At 38.7% G+C, this 22,216-nt stretch overlaps 1 protein-coding gene across 1 annotated transcript; it reads right to left on the bottom strand.

Annotated features, from left to right (window-relative positions):
* Positions 1–3,081: 3,081 nt before the first annotated feature.
* Positions 3,082–20,093, bottom strand: grin3a (glutamate receptor, ionotropic, N-methyl-D-aspartate 3A). Its single transcript, XM_036595105.1, has 9 exons — positions 19,341–20,093; positions 11,700–12,304; positions 9,251–10,301; positions 8,992–9,137; positions 6,449–6,564; positions 4,912–5,063; positions 4,619–4,783; positions 4,372–4,442; positions 3,082–3,418 (listed from the first exon to the last, which is right to left on the bottom strand). The coding sequence occupies exons 1-9, from the start codon at positions 20,091–20,093 to the stop codon at positions 3,082–3,084; spliced, it is 3,396 nt and encodes a 1,131-aa protein (XP_036450998.1).
* Positions 20,094–22,216: the final 2,123 nt, after the last annotated feature.

Here is a 22,216-nt window from a genome sequence, read left to right as displayed (position 1 = left end):
TGGAATTCCTCTTTAACAGAAACTTTGGATTAGATATTTGGTTAGTTTATTCTAAAAAAAGGCAGTCTGTTAGATGAAAGCACCTTCAAAGGTGAGACACAGTGCCAACTTACATTGGGCTTCATTCACCATCTTCATAAGCTTTTTGTTATATTTGTTCTTGGGAAATGTCCTAAGAAAAAGTCTGTCAGATTCATGATGAGCTCTTGAACTGCAGAACTGTTCACACCCTTGTGCTCTTGAGTGTGTGTAGATTCTATTCTTACCTAAGAACAAATCCAAAATAAGAAAACACTGGTGAATGTCAGAATCTTTGTGAAAACTGTGTTTGCAGACGTAACGAAGAAATTTCTTCTTAAGACTGTTTGGTGAATGAGGCCCATTGATCTGAATGATTCAGCACAAAATTAAATTTTGTCTTTTCCTAAATCCTAATCAACTTGAATTTAATGAATTCCACAACTATTTCCATATCTATTTCAAAAGGGAGGTTCCTGATGTGGCAAGTAAGATGCAGTGTTTTCTTACCTGAGGGTTCAAAAAACAGAATCAGTGTTCTGGATTATTTCTTAACACAGTGTGGTCTGCAAGCAGTAAGCCAGCTAATGCTAACATTAGATGGATGTTTGGCATTTCACTAAAGGTTTCTCCAGTTTGCCTCTGAGTCTGAGTATTGCGGTGTTAAAAGTGATTTGTGACATAGACATTTCTCTGTGGTCACTTCCAGAGAGTGAGTTTGGTCACCTGATGAACTGAACTCAAATGCTTCTGCTTGAAAGGGCGTCTTGTTAGCTGTGGATACGATTTTTATGCCTTTGTGTGCTTCTGCTTGCCGTGCTGTGCAGCGTTTTGAAAGGCTTTTTATGTGTCACAAGAGCCTATGAGCTAAAGGCCTAATGGGCTGCGTGTCCTTTTGCAGTCCTCTATTTCAAGGCCTTGCAGGCTTACTAATGAGCACAAACTGCTCAGCAATAAACACAAACCCTGTTTCACACAGTTTCAGCTACGCCAGTGTTTTTCAGCTCTGCGCAGGTTCATGTTTTTCTGCACCTGAGTCCCATCATTAGCTAATGATTAAGTCCTAGAGACATGTTAGAGATGCAGAAACAAGAAACTCTGCAGGACTAGAGGTAGGAGATCAAGTATGGAACAGTACAAAACACCAATAGTCTAATCAATCTGACCAGTCTGTGCGCCACATTCTTTCACAGCTACTGTTTGCTGGTTTGGACAAGCTTTTCAACTTTGGCCAAAACACCTAAATTATTCCAGTTGCACCACTTGCTGAGTTTTGAAAGTCTTTTAAAAGTCTTCTTGTGCGCATAAAAAGGAGACAACGTTATGTGTGTTTTTTTCCTTTACACTGACTAATGGTACATGGACATAAGTACAATTTTATTTGAAAGTCTTTGTGAAAGTCTAAGTTTGTATGTGTTACTCATCGACCTATTACTGTGATACTTTTTTCTTTAAAAAATAAGAAGTGTTTCAAGAAATTACAGATGTTAAATGATTAAAATAGCCTAATATTTCACCTATCGCCATATGCCTAGATTTATTTATAACAAATATTTTAAAACTACTGGTTGATAAAAAATACTTTTACACAAAGACAGATTTTAAAAAAGAAATGCAAGAATCACAAATATAATAGTGTAGTTGGACCTTAAGGAACCCAAGCTGTTCTGTGTATGTAAAAAAAAATCTCTGATGAAACTACAAATTGTTACACTAAAGTACAGTGACAGTACTTTAAAGTGTCCCTGAAAACAACTGTATTGAAATTTGAGTTATACTTTATTACTGAGTATGTGTCTTTTATGCGCTTTCTTTAGGTTGAACAGAATTTTTGCCAACATTCTATAGAGCTTGTCCAGCCTTGCAACTATTGCTATGAAAGAATGCATTTATGGATAGAACATGGATAGGCCAAGGTCAGTTACACAAAGTACAGTCTTGTTTCGTACACTTCAGTATTGATAGTTTTGCCAAATGGCTGCTGATTTTGAAACTTAGTCGGATTGCAAACTGTCCTTTTTAGCATTGTGAGAGTTTGAGTTATGAAAATGAAACATCTACCTTGGAAACCTGTGTAGGAGATTCAGTTTGAATACTATAACGAAGGGTTTCACTGTTGTTTGTAGAACAAGCACTATTCTGTCAAAGTATGATCTTACTGGTTATAGTACTTGAAGGAGTTTTTACTGCTCATGCTCTGCCTTCAAGCTTGGCTCATTATACCACACTGAATATGAAGGGTTTGCTCTGAAGCCTGCATATCCACAGGGATTAAGATGCATACAGTCTATACACATGTGCTGAAGCAGCACAAAGCTTGAGATGAGGTGGGACTGTTAGACCACTGTGATGCAAACGTTGCCTTAAAATCAGGTACTGAAATATTTATCCACCCTTTGTTATGAGGTTTGTAAATGAGGTTTGTTTCTTCGCAGAAAAAATTGAGTACCATAAATCCACCAAACCAATTTCAGTGTAAATGAATGATGGGCTTTCACCATCTCAAATGTAAAGGTATGTCAAAGCTTCTTTTTAATTGACTGTAAACCCTTTAACAGTTCACAGTTGAGACTCCCCCATTGCAAACCAAGTGACAGCAATCATGCTTTCCTCTGTAAAACGGTTTAGCGCTTTATATCAATATGCAGGAGGGGCTACCATACATCACACTTTGACACCTTAAATAAATGGCTGTCGCTTTGATACACAGAACGCTTTCCCCTTGGACAGTCAAACTGTCTTCAGAGCAGTCCCACACAAACATACGCTACAGTACCAGTGAAAGCAAAGCTCTAGGAAAATGCTTGCTGTATCCAAATTTCTTGATCCTTTTGTCTCTCATCAGCATCCTTTTTCACATTGGAGCAGTTGGTCCAGTGTGATAGTCAAAGTAAATAAATAGAGAAAAATAACACTGCTTTTTTTTTAAAAACACATGTGCAGAGGAACACTGAGACAGCCTTGCCCCTTAGGAAGCAGAATTGAATTAATCCACCATTAGGTCCGAGTGTTTGAATGCTGCAAGTGCACAAGAGTCGAGCCACAAAAAGAGCTCCAAAAGCTCTAGGGCTCACTTGCCATTTTTGTTTGCTGATACTGCTCCAGTTCCTTTTTTTTCTTCATGGCTAGCTGCAGCTGCTGTTTGATGATCTGGATCTGTGACTCCAAGTCCGTCAGCTCCTGCACGATGGGGTTGCGTGCCAGGCCCAGCAAGTCTGTTTTCCCGTTGGAGGTGGCCTGTAGGGGAAGCTGTCTTTTCACTTGCGGGGGAGGGAGCTCTTTGCACTGTAAACACTCCAAGTCGTTCTGCTGCCCCTCCTGATTGGACAGGTGCTGCCGAGTGCATATGGAATTCTCAGAGGTATTCCACAGAGGTTGTTGGTTATTTCCAATGTTACACCTATTTGTAGAGTCAAGAAATAAAAGGTTTTAATAGTCTGTCCCCATGTCTGCATATTTGAAGAGGAATTCCACAGATCTCCAAAATGATAACTTTACAGGAGAAGCAAAAAACATACTTTTAATGTAAGTCAATGGAACCAGACTTTTTCCAAGTCATTCTGGGCCGTTTTATTTGGTCCATTCTTAATGAAATTTACACACAATGTAAAGAGCAACAGCGATTTTAAAATTATGTCAAAAACTGAAAAACAACTAAAGGGTTTTCTTCCGACAGCAGCGATACAAACACACGCACACACACACACACACACACACACACACACACACATATATATATATAAACCACTCTGAATTACTTTGTTTATGAAAAAAAGACAAATAAGTGGAATTCCCCTTTAATCCCTATTGTTTTTGTCAAGTTATTGTTTTTGTTTTGCTATACTAATGTAATCATAATTATGCATTTAATTTTGTGTACAGAATGAATTCCTTAATGAACAAAAGGCTCATTTGGTTTACATGCTGTATCAACAGGTCTGAATCAATTTAAACTTTTTTCAGATTTTTTTTTAATGGGAGGAAAATACATAAGCATGGCAAATTCTCTGCAGATTCTAAGGGTTCACAGTGTCATGTATATATCTCTTCATAACCTTCTGGTTCAGCAGCACACTGAGCCCAAAGAGGCAGAATTTTAAAGTTTATTTTGGCTCAAACTCAACATCTATTAGTTCAAATTGCCACATAGAATTGTACAATCTGTTTGCTGCTGACATTCCTATTGTTAACGAGCAAGCATAACATTTGTTTTCCTCTGCTTGTATAAAGAAAAAAGTCAGCGACATATACTTCCAGCATAAAGTCTAAACCACTTGCTGTGTTTGTTTCTGTGTTAATTAGTGGGCAGAGAAACAGATCTCAGTACATGCTGTGCAATAATTAACTCCTTACCTTTTTTCTGGTTTTGCAACAGTTGCTAATTTGTCTTCATTGAAGGTCGGGTTAAGTGCTCGATGTAATCTCTGACAAGACAATCATATTAAATGTAATAAAAGAAAATGAGGAAACGCCAATTGAGAATATGCAAATACTGTTACCTTTTATCTACACAGTACTCCTTTATAGCTCTAATACATCACTGTTATGTTATTCGATTATAGTTAATGTAGTCAATGTGAAAGAAGACAAATGGACTCACTTGACTTGTGTGAAGCCAGTACTGGTACTGTGGCTTGTTCTGCATTCTGGGTATCACCCAGCGATGGACAATGTGTTCAGCAATAGTGGTGAGGAGAGACAAGGCAACACCCACGCAGAGCATTACAAATAACCCTGAGAAGTGTTTGATCCCCATCTGTAAAGTCTGGATATCACAAAATACACATTAGAATATGTTCAAAGATAAACACAGCCCCTTAGAGCTCCAAACCCAGCATCACTTCAGTTGATATGATAGAATGTACAATTAAAAGCACTACTGATTTCTCTTACCTCTGTGACAGCAAAACTTCTTTTTCCACAGGGGACCACTTTGTACCACTTATCATGAAGCATGTCCATAAATCCATCTGACTTGTACTGACTGACCAACTCAGAGATGTTTGAAGTCAGAGGAGAATTCTGTTTGAGACCAATGCCATAGCCTGTGAATTAAATTATAGGAAAGGTCTTGGGTTATATAAATAATGCACAAAGAATCTGAAGTAGATGTAACTTTTAGCTAGAGTATGTAGACATGTATACCAGTTACATGTTGGATCAGATATAAGAGGGAAAAAGAACAAATCTGTTTCAAACTGAAATATCACACATTTACCTGTAGTGCAGTGCAACGTAAGGCAAAGTAACATGGTCATGTGATAGCAACAGTAGCCAAATATAGCTTACCAGTAACATAAGCATAAGTAGTTAGCTAAGTATAACATTATAATTAATGTAACATATTTATGGGTGTTTCTTGAAGAGATGAGTTTGACTGAATAATAAACATCTGCAGTTTTAATATAAGCTGTGTTGCGGGCTATTTGTTTCCTCTTGGGTAGTACAGTTTAATTAAGCTGCTTGGGAGTCCACAGATTTTTCTAAATTTCTGTGGAATTTAACAGTTGAAATGTAAACAAAGTCATTCAGACTGTGTTGGTGTGAAATGGCTAATTGCAGAGAAACTGACCTTCTCAGATATTTTTACAATGGTGATAGGAACCAGGGACCGCAATGATGTCTTTTGAGTTTCATATGTAATGCTGATCATGGTAAAACAGTGGTAAATTGGTTTTCTTTGGATATTATTTCGTTTTAGAACACCCTGCATGTACCACTCAGACATCAGACAGTGTATTCATAACCATTTTGTGTAGTAAGCTTTAACGGCATTAAACTCTTCAGACATTTGGTTCCTATCACCACCACTGTGAACAATTCTGATCTGTAAGTTTCTCTAGAACTGAGCATTCATGTCAAATGACTTTGTTTACATCTTAATGATTTTTAAAAAACAATGGAATTCCCCTCAGGCGATGTACTTCAGTTAAAGATTCTATTAAATATTAAATATAGCTAAGTTTAAAGCTTAGAAATATTAAAAAATAACAAATACTGTTTCTGTATCAGTATCTGCCGATACACACGACTTCAGTGTCATTTTGGTATTGTGCAATCTCTAGCTTATATCCATATCTTTCCTGTGATCTTTGTGTTACTCAGACTAGAAAGGTAACACTATGTCATGCAGGCTTTATATTCTCAGACGTATTTTAATGAAAACCTCAATAATTTGTTGAATACTACTCATTATACTTGTAGCACATTGGATACTATACATTTTCTGTTTGTTAACTCTGCACTACAAGTATAAGAAATATTCACCAAATAACTAATGGAAAACTGATTAGTTAACACTAAACATTATATGCCTCTTGTACTTGTTATTTACATTGTTGTAAGGGCTTGAGGCATAATTATGTAGCTCATCTATAGCTGAAAGTAAGGATTTGGTACAACTTAAGAAAGAAACCATTGATCTACTTGCCTTCAATCGCAAATGGCTTCCCCACTGTGAGTGTTTTGCAGTCAGCATCAATAGACACTTCATAGTCTAAGAGGGCTTTGTCCATGATAAAAGCATCAAGTTTCTGAGGATCATCTCTGTAAATAGCATATGGAACATACCTATTACATGCAGCCATTTACTGCTTTCGATTCATGCAGCTGATTTACGTATTGACAGTTCTCTCAAAAGGAGTGCACTATCGCAGAAGCACATTCTGCTGTTTTTACATGTCCATCTCTGATTACAAGCAACGTCATACTGCTCTTTGACAAGATTACATAGTGTTGACTTTAATGTGTTCCACAGGACAAAACTTCCATTCAATGAAATGCCTATAAGGCTAGATGGTAAAAAGGATTAGCATGTCACAAACCAAGTTTCTAGGGAGCAGATATGCACAAATTTATCCTGTGCAATTCCAAAAGCATGTTATCTTGGAAACACAGTTTGCAGTTGGATTTTAGGAAGGACCTGCACTGCATTTTATGTACAACAAAGAACTGTACAGAACTCCATGATGGCTATGCTGTTTGGGGGATTTATAAAATACACACTAGCAATATTTTGGAAGCACAAGGTGTGATTTGAGGACAGTGCCTAAATCCATCTGCAGAGGTTGTGAAAGATCAAAAGGGCACACTAAAGAGTGGCAAGGCATGCATTCAGGTGATGCAATCAGGAAAAATCCATTTTGCTTGTGGATGCTGCGCTCCAAAGTACAGTCTGGGCACCCTGTGTATTATAATTAGGGCTATGTTCAAAATATGAATATGGCAATATATCATGGATAAGTCAGTGGCTCTGTTGATATTTATGAATTTACTTTTGCACAGCTCAAAGCTTAATGCCCGAGTGAAACTAATACTGCATTCAGAGAGCGACGTTTACAACACACAGCTCATAGCAAGCACGCTCTGATAGTTAGGATTTAGTCCTTTGTTTATTATTATTATTTGTATAAACAACTGCATTGCACAGTTTCACTCTGGTTCCTTCTGTGCATCATGTGTTTGCAAGAATGCAGTATATTAAACGGCTGTTAAGGCTTATATTATCTTTGTTAATTAGGTATTATGTTCTAATGTATAACAACAGAGCATCCTCGTATTATTGCACTATTAATATTTGCACAGTCTATGACTGCACCATTCATATTTGCAAAGACAGTTACTGCACTCTGCATACTTATCGCTTTACATATCGCTGCTGTCGAAACAAAACCTTGTATCTCCAAAATTGTAACTTTACAGCAGAAGGAAAAAATATACTGTATTTTTAATGTAAGTGGATGGAACCAGACTTTTTTCCAAGACATTTTGACTTTTATTGGTCCATTTTATTGGTCCATTCAAATCTTCACGCAATGTAAAGGACAACAGGTTTTTTCAAATTATGTCAAAAACTGCAAAAATGAAAATACAAGGTTTTGTTTTGACAGCAGTGATATGCTGCTCTAACAGTACATACTACCTACATTTGCATTCTCTACACTCACTCTATATATGTGTATATTATATTTATATTTGCACCATTTATATTTTTTTTTACCACTCTACCATCCTTATTTGTACATACTGTAGCTGTCAATTGTCGTTTAGGCTCTTTGCACTTTATATGTAAATAATACTGTATTTGCACTTCTGTACCTGTTCACTGGCTCTGTACCTATACTCTGCACACTGACAAAGTTGAATGTAATCTAATGTAATCATCATTGTTTTAGTTTACAGTTGTAGTGAGGTAACAGTTTGTAAATCCTGTAATTAGAGCTTAGCTGTCAGCATTTAGGTTATGTGTTTGTAGAGTTGCTTTGTGTTGTAACACTCTTAAAAACTAAACAGATGATGTTACTGTGATACACAATTGCTGTCAGAACAAAAAAAAGCTTTAAAATTGCTTGAAAAAAAACTTCACTTGACAAGATACCATTTTGCAGTGTTTGAAAAGTAACCACTTTCGAGACATGAAGTGATCTGAAAATATATTTGATCTTAGAAAACATTTTGTTGTCTAACACACGCATATTTGCCCAAATACTGACTACTGCTTCCTGTGCTGCTGTTTTTTGTAATTAAAAGTGCAGAAAGTTCACTCTTCTGCATCCTTGTGCTCTGATCAACACCCCCTCCACATTATTTATTTATTATTCCTGTATTTTTTAAACTTAAACAAAATGGTAAACATTATCATGCTCCCCAACATTTCTGTAGTTTTTAAGACTAATGTTTAAGGTAAGTCAGGAGTGTTTTGTAATTGTATCATATCATATTGTGACACTTGTTCTGTGACAGGTATTGTTTAATAAAGTTGCTGACTATCTCAAAGCCTTAACTATAATGCAATGTGCAATGATTAATTTCTTCTCTTAAGTACTGGTGTAACCCTTAGCTATCCGAGAGCTATGTCATATATGTCATATATAACACTAAATGGACATGGTAGAGGACAACTTTAGAACGTTCAGTACATTGCATGTCCGAAGCTGTGATCTATTCTCCTTTGCTTTCAAGATTATGACTCACTTAAGGTGGTCTATTCCATCGGGGGTTGTAGGAACATTATATCGCCTCATGTATTCGTGCATCTCCGGAAAGCTTTTCTTCACATAATCCTCAGCACTGCTCTCCCGCACTGTCCCAAACCGGAAACCCTGTGATGGATGATGGAGCTTAAAAAAGAGAACCATTACCATTAGCACCAACAACATATGACCACTTCACCCTCAGAAAATAAAGTGTATCCACCCTCGAGACATTTAAAAAAGAAAAATAAAACTCTTACCTTCGGATCGTGTATACCTGAGAGCTGCTCGTAGGTTTTTTCTCCAACCATTACGGCGGCTAGATTGGCTGTGTATGTAGACAGACAAAACAGACAAAAAATGGCCCAAAGGTTCATGAGAAATCGGCCCGTCCAGCACTTTGGCGGCTTAATGGCAGCTGTCCTTCCGAACAAGATGGCGTAGCAAACATTAAGTGCTGAGGAAAAGGAAAAAACTCTGTCCCTGTTCCTTCCCTTTGGGGTCATCCCAAAAGGACTCTTCCACTCATACAGAGTAAGAAACACCGCCGTCACGTGTAGGGACACGAATATTCCAAGCCACATACTCCAATGCAGAGGCCACATGAAGGCTCCGATTGGTGCAGCTGTATCTCTAGTCCTGACCAGGATACCTAGGCTGGTGGAGAAGAATGGGCTGGTGAAGTCGATCACCTGACTGCGAGCTGAGTTGATGCTAAAGGAGGTGACTGCCAGGTGTGCCGCCCCACTCATGAGGTCCCCCACTAGACCTGTCCAGCGGCCGTTCTTGTAGGCGCCATATTTTCCATCCCCCACAATGTAGAGGTCAAAGTCAAAGCCCATATCCTCAGCTAACTTTTCCAGCAAGTCAATGCAGTAGCCGTAACAGCATTTTTTCAGTTCCATGGGCACAGTGTCATTGCCCCCCTGAAGGCCCTGAAAAAGGCTCTCCAGCAGAGCTGTACTGTTCGTTAGTGGGTCCAGGCAAAGCTGCCCTGCGGGGCACTGGCCGTCCTCATCCACCTCACGGGTGAACACAAAAGGATGTTCTACCAGGGTGACTACCCGCAAGTGCAGCCTTGAGGAATGCCTCCAGTCGCCCCCAGGGTAAGACTGCCTCTTGCTGGACCAAGCTCCATAGTCCATTACTACTTTCCCCTGCTTCCAGCTACCAAGCCGAGTCCACATGGGATTTCCTATAGGGTCGTGCTGCAAGTTCCAAATAAAGTGATGGCTTTCTGAGATGACGGTAGATTCCTCTCGAACATGAACGTACCCACTTAGCCCATCAAACGACATGTTGGCCATGAACCTGGAGCAAAAGAAAACACAAAACAATTTCAATGCCCCTGTCTCTTCTTTCTTTCCACAGTATTTCAGTTTTTACGTTTCACAGCAGTGGAGGCAGAGGTAACACTTGTTAAATCTGCAATGAGAACAGAGTTGAGTATCTATAATGAAGCCCCTGTGGCAGTTGGACAGGACGAGCCAGAGGCTTGCTTGACACTGTGCATCTTGAGAGGCTGCAGATGATATGCTGCTTCTTTGACTGTGTCAGCTACCTGCATAAAGTCATGCACTACAACTCCTTGTGTTTTTCCCTGTCAGCTTTCTGTCTACTCACTATGATAATACTTCCCATCTACCAGGTTGTGCTTTTTCTTCTTCTCTGGGCTTATCCGGAAGGAGCAAATTTTGCCCTCCATCACATCACACAACTTTTTACCTTTAGATGTAAAGGATGATCTTTAGCAGATATATAGGCATACAGTCAGCAGCATCCTGTCATTCAGAGATTGTAGGGAAACGTTACATCTCTAATGTCACACACCTTTATGGTATTACAGATGTAACTCGCTTTTCCACCAAACCAAAAGGCATAAACATCTAACATTTCGTTGGAACATATGCAGTGTTTTGCCAGCATATCAATACGTTTTGCTGTCATTGTATAAAAAAGAACAAAATTCACCTTTTTTCCCTACTATGATGTGTGCATTTGAAAATCTACTTCTGAAGTAAGGTCATGGCCAAAATGTTATTCTGCGTGCTCTTTCAGAGATAACCTTGTGTCAGAGTGGCACTTATCTTACCTTTAGTCATGACAGGACATGGTCAGCCATTTTATATTCTGCCAAGTTGTTTGTGATCTGTATGGAAAAATGCTGGCAGGCCCCAGGCATCGCCCTAGGCATTTCACAATAGTGTGATGTTGCTTTATCAAATTATGAGCTCAGGAAATTGTTGTATGTCTTTAGATTTTGCAGTAATGCTGACACAAGACTGTGTTTATAAATCTGGAATGTTTGAGGGTTGATCAGTTTTTAGTACATTTAAAACATAAAATTACATAAAAATGAATATTTATGAATGTATGGACTGGTGATGTAATTTGGTCACAATCAATAGGTATGTGGGTTTATCTCCAACAGATTCTATCTACTATGCTACTGTTATGAAGACACTTACCATGAGGAACATACTAAATTCCAAGTTACAAACTGCAGTTAACAAATTTGAATTGGGTGAAAATGAAAATAACAACTACAACATATTGAGAATTTAAAGATTAGCAGTTTATGTGGTTAAATGGCATAGTGCGAAGCTTAAAATACTTTGCCATAATTTCTCACTACAAAATGCATCAAGTGAAGCTTCACATTTAAGACAGTGAAAGTAAGCCAGAGGTTAGGACATGCACAAAAAATACCTGGACAGAAATTTTCCTGAGGTGAGATTTTTCTCCTCAATTGCCATGCAGTTTGTGATGCCAGGAATGAGCGCGAGCTCTGGAGAAACCATTGCAGCCGAACCAACAGCCCTCGTGACAAGCTCCAACGCATCCTGGACGTAGTGGTCCAGAGAGGGCTGCCCCATTCGCCCATGTGCCAGAAGGCCCATCGGCAGCCCCTCTGTCCTTAACTCCTCCACATTTTGGGAATCGCCTAAAATCCAGTGGTAGTCAGGCAGCATTAACCCAAACTTTGCTACAGTTGTAAAAATCCTTTTTATGTCCCGGATATCACATCCAAAGGTCACTATGGTGGACGTAGAGTCCTTGATGGAGTCCAGATGACCCTGCAGCAATGTCTGAAAGTCACCTTTGTTACTGCTGTTGGTAATGGAAATGTTTACAACAGATCCTAGGTGAAATCTGGAGTTGTTGCGGAGCAGGAATACAAATCTGGAAACATTTAGTTCCTGACACATCAACAGGCTGACATCATACCAATTATTAATGGACAGGAGAGAGAAGATTAGATCTGCCTGAGGAGTTGGGGGATTCTGCATGGCCATCTGGAAATGAAGGAAGTTCTGTTGGGTGGAAATGAGAGAGAAAATCATTACCGAAAAAATGAAGGTGGCTTACCCTCTAGGTAACAGTGGACTATTTGCTTGCATGTTCAGATATATTTATATTTTCACAACTAGTATATACTTTTTCTTTCCAGTAGACATAAAGTTTTTGCATTATAATACAGTATTTGATTAGCAATGGCATCTGGTGTATTGTACAGATCAGTGAGCAGCCCTATAAACATAAACACACTTACTAGCCCGATGAAGACAGCAACCAGTTTTGTATTCATCCTTTTACTCTGTGTTTTCATTAACTTTGAGACAGTATAATTGTATTTGATTGCATTAGGCTGCTTTCTGTATTCAAAGACAATGTGAGCAATTACCTGTAATAGCTTGCCATATTTTGGATCAGTAATTAATACAACTCAGTGGTCTAAATGATTTGTTTGTTGTGTTTTGGGTATTCTGACGACACTCTGCAGGTGGGGTGAAAGATGTTAAGGTCTCTCCAATAAAGCAAAGCGTTATAATCTTAATTGACCTTCCAAAACCCTGCTAGGGAGTTTCTGCTCATTTCCAACTGTTGCAGACATCAGATTCAGATTGTTTTGGTAGAGTTTTGCATTTTTCCACAGCAAAAGTCAGTTTTGAGATCCCAACATTGGTCTAGTAGATCAGTAGAATAATACTCAATCAATAACCTCATATCGCCCTTCTTAGAAGAGCAAGTCCTTCACAGAGACTGGATGAAACGCTTAGCTGATCTGTTTAATTTCCCTCGGGAGCTGTGTTTAAGTGACAGCTGAAAACAGGCTAATGGTAACTGATTAAAGAAATGTTTTCCATGGATTTATTTCAAGAAGTCTAAACAAAGGAAGATTTGTTTTCACTTTACAAGTTATTATGAAGACTACCCCATTGACCTAGCCTGCCAGATAAGTGCAATTACCAGCAACACTTTATAGACAGTCTTTTTGAATAGCCATCTGATGCTGAATAAGATTTTACCTGTGGATGTCCCTGTCTTACTAAATGTTTGCAATGAATAAATAATATTCAATCTACATCACACAAAGGACAAAAGCCATGTTTGACATGTGCTATAGTTCTGATGATGATGAATTTGGTCCAAGATGGTTTCATCTGTTTGACATATGCTAATTCGTCAAGCCAGTTAAGCTTGCTTGCTCACTGAAACTGTCATAACAATTCCCTGATATTTCATCACTGAGGTGTTTGTATTATTTAAAATAACACTCTTTACAAAAAGGTCTTCAAAAACCAGGTCTCACATAACTGCTTCTCAAATATAAATCAAAGGATATAGAATAAGAATAAGTAGATGCAGTGTTCTGGCTCTACTATGCAACATACTAGACAAAACATCTCAAATAAGACTAGGCCTGTCACAAAATTTTAGCTGAAGATTATTTAATATATAAATTTATATTTTACTATAAATAATTACAATTAACAATTTGTCTTTTTTTGTTTATTGTTAATTATCAAAGTACAACTATAAAGTGGTCAAATTTGCTTCCTAGCCATCAACAGACACAGCTTGAGCTCAAATAAACAAACATTATGCACCATTGCCCACCAACCGCATTATAGAAATAGTCAAAAGGTTAACCTTTTGCTTTCATAAGACCCATGAAGTGTCTCAATAAATGCATTACTTTTATTTACATGCACTTGCCTCAACAAATAAAAATATACACAATTCTCATTCTGTTTGTTGTCACATACACACGATTGTGGAAAATCTGTGATCAGTCCAAATAACTGCGTTCATCTCAAAAAAACGTGTTTAGGATATTATGTCATACTTGTTACAGGCTTAATCAGACCAAATCATAAACACTGTGCCTGAACACGTTAAGCCAAAGAATAAGGCTGTACAGCATTAAGACTACAGGTATTCATGGCCATCTTAATGTAAAATCAGAGGTAACGGCAACAAAAGTTTTAAGAATTAGAATTAGAGCTGATCCAGGCATAGTTTAATAAATGGATACTGGCTATATTAAGCCTGATTCACTTCTGATCCTTATTTTATTCCATTGTGCTCTATTTATGCCACTGTTGTAGGGGTGACAAACAAATATTATCCACTTCTTGCAACAGCAAGGCATGTTTTCAGAAGTTAACAAGCAGTTTAAATGTCTGCAACATGGAAGCAATTTAAAATGAAAATGAGGTTTCCACTGTGGTTAATCATGTACTAAAAATGAAGTGATTTTCTGTGACATTTAAAAATAATTAGCAACATCTTTTACAAAAACTGGATGGATTTTACTATGTTTATTGTGTGTAAAAAGTGCACTTTGTAGCTATATTAGCTGTAAAAAATAGAGGTGGGTGGCAAAAATATTATATCTTGATAGATGACATTTATTTTTTTCAAACATCTGATCAGTTTAAACAGAGAAAAAAGAGCCAGTAGTGCTACATTAAAAAAATACTATCAAAAACTGAACACAATGATTTTTATTCAATATTTCCCACACTGTGTTGCACTAAATCCAGTAAAATGGGACTAAATTAGCATTGTTTTTATGTACGAACAATATACACGATATACACAATATACATACTGAAGTAATGACAATATACACAATATGTTCAGATAAGCATATTGCATTGTGGTATTATTTATCACAATAAGCATACATATTATTATATTCCCCAGTCCTAATGAAACATATTGAATCAGACTCAAAATGGGCTGATGCTCAATATTAAAAGACTTAATTACCAGTTTTTAGCATTACTGTATGTCTCTAATATCCTCCTTGTTATTTTTAATATACTACAACACAGTGACTCTTGCCTCTCCAGCTATATTCTCCCCAAGTTGCTTTTATAAATGGTAAATTGCTTTTAACTGTCATGTTATATTTGTGTAACATGCCATGCTATGACACATGAGCATGTTATAGGAATCTATTCTGTATCTCCAGCTTACTGACCAAACCATGCCAATTCACACTATACTAGACCAGTTGCGGATGCTGTTAACTTTTTGAGCTAATGGCTTTCACTGGCTTTGATAGTGCTAAGGGTGCCCAGATTTCATCAGATTACTCAGATTTCATCGCTAATTAAGCTACATTAGCCACACAGCTCTTGTCTGAGAGCTATATCAATGAGTGAAGATAAGAGAAAAAGGGTCTGAAGGGAACAAACAGACAGAACAAACAGATACAGTCAGCAAAAATATGTTAATAAATTAAAGTGGTGTACAGACACCTAGTGCTCTGCTTTATCTGTCTTCAGTCAATACAAGTCACCACTGCAAACAAGGATCTTAACAGGGACTGTCAAAGGTCAAGAAAAATTTTCGTCCAACAATCGCAGACATCAATTCATATTTGGTGTTGATGGACGAACCCGTAGATATTTTATGGAATTCAAGTTGGTCCAGCTTTCACCTGGACACATGTAAACAAAGACCTGTCTGACCAGAAGATGGTGCTAACTTCAAGTAATCTGACTGCCTGAAACATGGCCTGTGGGAATTGTGCAAAAAATAACAGGTCAGGTTTAAAAGGGCATAGAAAAGAGCACAGATTTTGTGCTTTTAGGAAAATATGACTTAACTTTATACATTCTAAACGATTCTCTGGTAGGAAACGTAACTTTGACATACTGAATATTGAAATCTTGAGCAAGGCAAATGTGGTGGTTAAAGGGCCCATTTTCTACACGCTCTCTTAGTTCTTTTATCCTACTGAAACCCACTTATAACATTTGTGTGGTTTAATGTTCAAAAAACAGAATTATGTTTTACTCTGACATTTCCTTTTATTTTGTAGAATTAAACAAGTTGTTTGTATTATTGTGCCTTTTCATGTGTTATTGTTTTGCTATGTGGTGTCGACCAGAGGGGGATCGGTTCTTGGTCATGGGGGCTTGCAGATTCAGATTTTTCTGTAAAGCTGCTTTGTGACAACACTTGCTGTAAGAAGCGCTATATAAATAAACAAAGATATTGGATTGAGCTCCATTACTCCAGAGAACATTGTTCCACTGCTCTGCAGTGCAATGCTGGGGGGCCTTCTACCTCCCTAGCTGACAGTTAGCACTGGGCATAGTGATCGTAGGCTCACATGGGGCTAATTTCAGCTGGTTTTCAGTTATGGGCAGGTGTACAAAGGTATATACAGAGCTCAGACTGATAGAGTGGCCTAATATGTACTAGTGAATCCAAGTGGCATGCGTTCTTAATCAGCCTCTGGGGCTCCCAACCTGTTGTATTACTGCGAATGCTGCAGCAGATGTTGAGGCCCTTGTTCATGCATATGCATCGTGTGCCTCTCTGATTCATTCATATACACAATTCATGCACACCCAAAAATAACTGACAGAAAAGCCACATGAGAACTTAACCACTACATCAGTGGTCACTCCATCATACTCCTCTGTGATTCATACATATACACAATTCATGCATCCAAGAATAACTAACAGAAAAACCACTTGAGAACTTAAATGCCGGTCACAAGGCATCACTTCTCAGATGTAAGTCCAACTACACCTCCACTACATTTGAGGTGCAGTCTCCTGCGTTGTATTCGTTGTGCTGATGATAAATACAGTTCTTCTGTTGCCATCTGTTTCATTAAAATCAGAAAAATTAACTATAAAAATTACCTAAATAATACAAATTTAGCATGTAAAGATTTCAATTAGAGCTGCATGGCTACAGGAATGTCCAATGTCCGATAGTGTTCCATGTACATATCTGTCAATGGTGATATACAGGGTGTCCCAAAGAAATTGACATAATTTCGTAGTCTAATAACATAGCCAATTCTCCCTCAAATGATCGCAAATTTTAACAAAATTTGTAAAAACTAACCAAGTTTAATTTTTAATGTTTTTTTTCAGGTTAAAGAATGGCATTCACTAGAAATGAAAAGGCATTTTGTGTGTTAGAATATGCTCGAACACAGTCAAACAAGAGTGTGCAGCGTGCATTTTCGAGAAAATTCAATAAAAATGCACCAACTGGAAAGCAGATTTGGACATAGCACAAAACATTCAAAGAGGAAGGCTGTCTGTGCTGGGCAAAGGGATCTGGACGACCACCAGTATCAGAAGATATTACATTTGTGAAGCTTTGTGAAATCGTTAAACATCGATCCTAACGAATATATATATATTTTAATCAAACATTTGCTGATGGAAATATGATTCTGACATCTTTGTACATCCCTAATTTCAATACAAAAGGAAAAAATAGAAATAAAACAATGTACAAGGTGTACTGTAAATGTAAAACTGTGTTGCCAATAAAGCCGTCTTTTTTTAAACCCAGGAAAGCATGATGATGTCAAAAATATATTAGACTGGTAGTTCATTGCTCAAAAAAAATCTGTAGCACTACATATTTGATGAAGCATTAATCGTACTCTGAAAGAACACTTTTAGGCAAGGACTTTTAACACGCTAAAATCTCTGCATTTTATTGATTTTACCACACTTATAATCCTATACAAACAGATCTTAATCTTATTCCAGGTGGATCTAAATTTCTATGTCATTAATGTATCAGGATCATCTAGGGCTGTCACAGTCATTAATTTTTAGCTGGCGATAATTTATGACAAATAATTGCGATCAACAATTTAACTGTCTTGTCTTAAAGTACGAGCCTAAAGTGGCCCAACAGGCTGATTAGCCATCTTGCTTCCTAGCAGTGTTTATTTAGTATCTAGTACTGGTTGCACTGTCTGAAAAATATATTTTTGCCAACACACTTAAAAAAAGATGGTTCTTCAGAATGACAGAGAATGTGCTATAGATGGTTCTATGTATCACCAAAAGGGTTCTTCTATGGCTATGGGCTTAACATCCTAACAACAGCAGAACCCTTTTTGGTGCTATATGGAACCCTTTTCAAAAACGGTTCTACACAGAACCATCTATAGCACATTGTATATCAATCTGAAGAACATTTCACCATGCTAAGAACTCTTTAATCATGCAAAAGATTTCTAAATAGAACCATGTTCTTTACTAAAGAACTCTTGAAAGCGACATCTTTTTAAAGTGTGTTGTAAGAACAGAAGAACCCATTTTGGTGATGTATAGAACCATCTTCAAAAAGGTTCTATATAGAACCATATGCAACACATTCTCAATCAGTCTGAAGAACCATTTCACTATGCAAAGAACCATTAAGCATGCAAAAGGTTCTATACAGGACTTATGATTCTAAACAGAACAATTCCCTTTACTAAAAAACCCTGAAGATGCATCTTTTTTAAGTGTGTTCGTTTACACAGAATTGTGTGGAGTCAAGCAAAACTCATTTTTGAGTGAAAATATTAGCAAAAAAAAAAGCTTTTCTCATACATGAAAAAATGATAGTATTGCTACATAGCTAACAAATAAATATCACTCACGCTGCTCTCAACACGCTAGAGCACCAACTTTTTATTTACATTTATTTGCTCACGACTATCTACTTAAGTCAATCTAACGACTTTTACTTCAGTCAGCTTAAATAATTGTGATCATTAAAAAAACTGCGAGTAGGAAATTATGCAATAATTGTAACAGGCCTAAGATCAACAGCTGGCTACACAAACAATACTGGACACTGGCATCAGCCCACAATTCCTGATTCGGTGCCTCTCTAGTGGAAACAACTGACAATAAAATCAACCATCTGGGTCCATCCTGTCTGTTTTTGTATTGTTTATAGCCCGCCTGCACTGTTCACTATTACGCACAAAGATCTTTTATTCTTAAATAAAATGTGTATTTTTCTGAGCTGAGAAAAATTGTGTAGTATATAAATCAAATCGAAAATCGCAGCTCTGTAGAACCGAGACACTGACACAAAACATAAAATATCGAAAATGAATCGAAAATCGTATCGAGCCTTAAGCTGTGTACACTCGGACTTACAGTCATGGCCCCTCGAGGCCTCAACACACAGTCCCTTTACTGATAGCAACACACATGAAAACACCTCAGTTTTACACAATTTGTGCTAGCATGGTCCGGAACATGAGACAAAAACAGGTGCCCCTACCTGACTCTGTCGTTTGAACTCTTTCTGAACGACGCTCACGACCGGAATCTGAAGCGACGAGGAAATAAACTCCAACTTGACTAACTCGTCCCTGTTTTGAGGGAACGCCATGATGGCAGCGACTCCTTGGACGATGACCGTGTGGCAAACGCTGTGAAGAAAAGACACCGGGTCGGCGCACACCGGCGTCGAGGAGGAAGAGGAGGAGGAGGAAGAGAAGGAGAAGGCCGGTAGCTCCCCTAGTCCAGCTTCGACCGCCATTACTATCTCCAGCGACAGGTTGTAGGGTAACAGACCCGGCAGGCGGTTGAGCGTCTCGGTCGCCAGCAGGATGGAGTCTCTGGGCACAAACGCGCTCTCCGTCTCCACTTGTTTGAGCGCGTTCTTACTTTTCGCGCCTTTTTGGCTGCCGCCGCTCGAGCCTCTGGTCCTGACGGCCCTCGCGCCCAGCTCGTTCCCGCTTTTGGCCGTTACTTCCAGCTCCGTGTGGCCCATGTCTCGCTCCCGCTCCCGCTCCCACTCCCACTCCCACTCGCGGTCGAAAGTTTTCCTCCTGAGGCCGTGCTGCTGCCGGACCGCGCGGGGCTGCAGGTGCAGGGCTCCCACTCGCACCGTGTGGCCCACGCGCTTCAGCACCTGGCACGGCTGCGGGTGCGCGAGGCACGCGGCGGGGGCGAGAAGGAGCACGAGGAAGGGTAAGAAGAGCAGCAGCAGCAGGGGCAGGGGCAGCAGCGCGAGCCCTCGAGCCGTCATTGCTCAGCGCGAGCCCGAGGTGTGGAGAGCTCGAGCGTGGAGAAGAGGGGGGTGAAAAAACAAGAAAAAACACCACCACGACGACGGTGGGTGTCCGCGCGAGCAGCGCAACCGCCAACAACCTTCCCTTCGCCTTGTGGCTCTGTGCGAAAAAAACCCAAAAAACTCCAAAGTTACAGACAGTGTTTCCGCGCGCGTGTGCACGTGTTGCAAAAACAACGTCGTTTTGCATCTCTTTGCAGGAAGAAAAAAAAAACAGGTTACCTGTATTTTAAAAAGGCTTTAAACATTTGCTCAATATTATTTTCGCTCGTGTGCGAAAGGCGCGGGAAGCAGCCGCGTGCACGACGCTGCAACGCACAAAAGGAGACGCCTGCATCCCCGAAATCAACCCCAAAAGCGACGAAAAGGAAAAAAGACAACAACGCCAAACTCTGCAGCTGTGTCCGAGCTCCGGGTTCAGCTCCGTCGCTGCGCGTCACGTTCCATCATCCACCACGACGCAGCACATTTACGCACGAGATGAAAAAAAAAGAAGATTGAGAAGCTGACAAAGAGTAATCCAGAGACTTGTGGAATTCCTTGAGGGAAGACCGCAGTGGCATTCCGGTCCTAAACTCCCGCGGTGGCACCTGCACTGTGCAGACGTTTGGCAGCGCAAGCGAAGCGCGCTTAACCCTGTCCTTGCTACAGGAGATGATGAGTGAAGTTGAGCCTCAGATGGAGAGGGAGGGCTCAGCACCCATGGACAGATCAGTATGCAGTGGAGTTAGGGCGTGACTGACCAGGCTTTGCCCTTTAATCCATCACATCTATTTACAGCAACTACAGTCCTTCTGCAGTGGGATCCACAAACACAGGAGAACTGAAGTTCACATGTTCATAACAGGAGAGTCTGCACATTCAAAGAATCCCACAGATTCATAACAGCAGAAATCCACATATGTAAAGTATTCCACATTTTTCTAATGATAGAATTCCACCAGTAGAAATATACATGTTCATAAGACTAGAATCCACACATTCATATTTCCTCATAACAGTGAGAATATACATTGTTATAGAATTCCACATATCCCAAATGGTAGAGTTCCACATTTCTGTTTAATCTGACAGATCCATTTACACCAACTACAGTCCTTATACAGGAGGATCAGTGTATACATAAGAGTGGAAATTTATTTATTCTTAACAGTAGAATACACACATTCATAAAATTCCACAGATTCATAACAGTAGAAATCCGCACAGTTAAAGTATTCCACATTTTCCTAATGGTAGAATTCCACCAGTAGAAATATCCATGTTTACAACACTAGAATTCACACATTCATATAATTATTCATAACAGTGAGCATCGACATAGATAAAGAATTCCACATATCCCAAATGGTAGAATTCCACATTTCCATGTAATCCAACAGATCCATTTACACCAACCTCAGTCCTTATACAGAAGGATCAACGTATACATAAAAGTAGAAGCTGATTTATTCAAAACAGTAGAATCCACACATTTATAGAATTCCTCAGATTCATGACTGCAGGACTGTGTACTCATAACATAGAATCCCACATATTCAGAACAGCAGATTTCCACATATTCATAACAGTAGAAATCCACACTCATAACAGTAGAAATATGCATATTCAAAACAGTGACAATCTACTTATTACTAGAATTCCTCATATTCCTAATGGTAGAATTCCACATTTCCCTTTAATCCAACAGATCAATTTACAGCAACTACAGTCCTTCTACAGTGGGATCCACATACACATCTAGTAGAGTAGAGAAATTGGCTTATTCATAACAGCAGAATTCCACATATTCAAAACTGTGGAAATCTACATACTTATAAGAACAGAAACATGCAAAACCATAACAGTACAGTCTACATATGCATTTAATTCCACATATTCATAACAGTAGACATACACATTTCTATAACAATAGAAGACACAGAATCCTATGTATTCAAACCTTTAGACATTATTACACATATTCATCATAGTAGAAATCTGCATACTCGTAACAGTAGAAATATACATATTCATAACATTCATAAAATTTCACATATTCATAACAATAGAAGCTACACATTCATAACCAAAGAATGCAC

This window comes from Colossoma macropomum, unplaced genomic scaffold (genome assembly GCF_904425465.1).
Source record: "Colossoma macropomum unplaced genomic scaffold, Colossoma_macropomum, whole genome shotgun sequence".
Lineage (NCBI taxonomy): Eukaryota > Metazoa > Chordata > Actinopteri > Characiformes > Serrasalmidae > Colossoma > Colossoma macropomum.
This window is presented reverse-complemented; position numbering and strand designations above follow the sequence as displayed.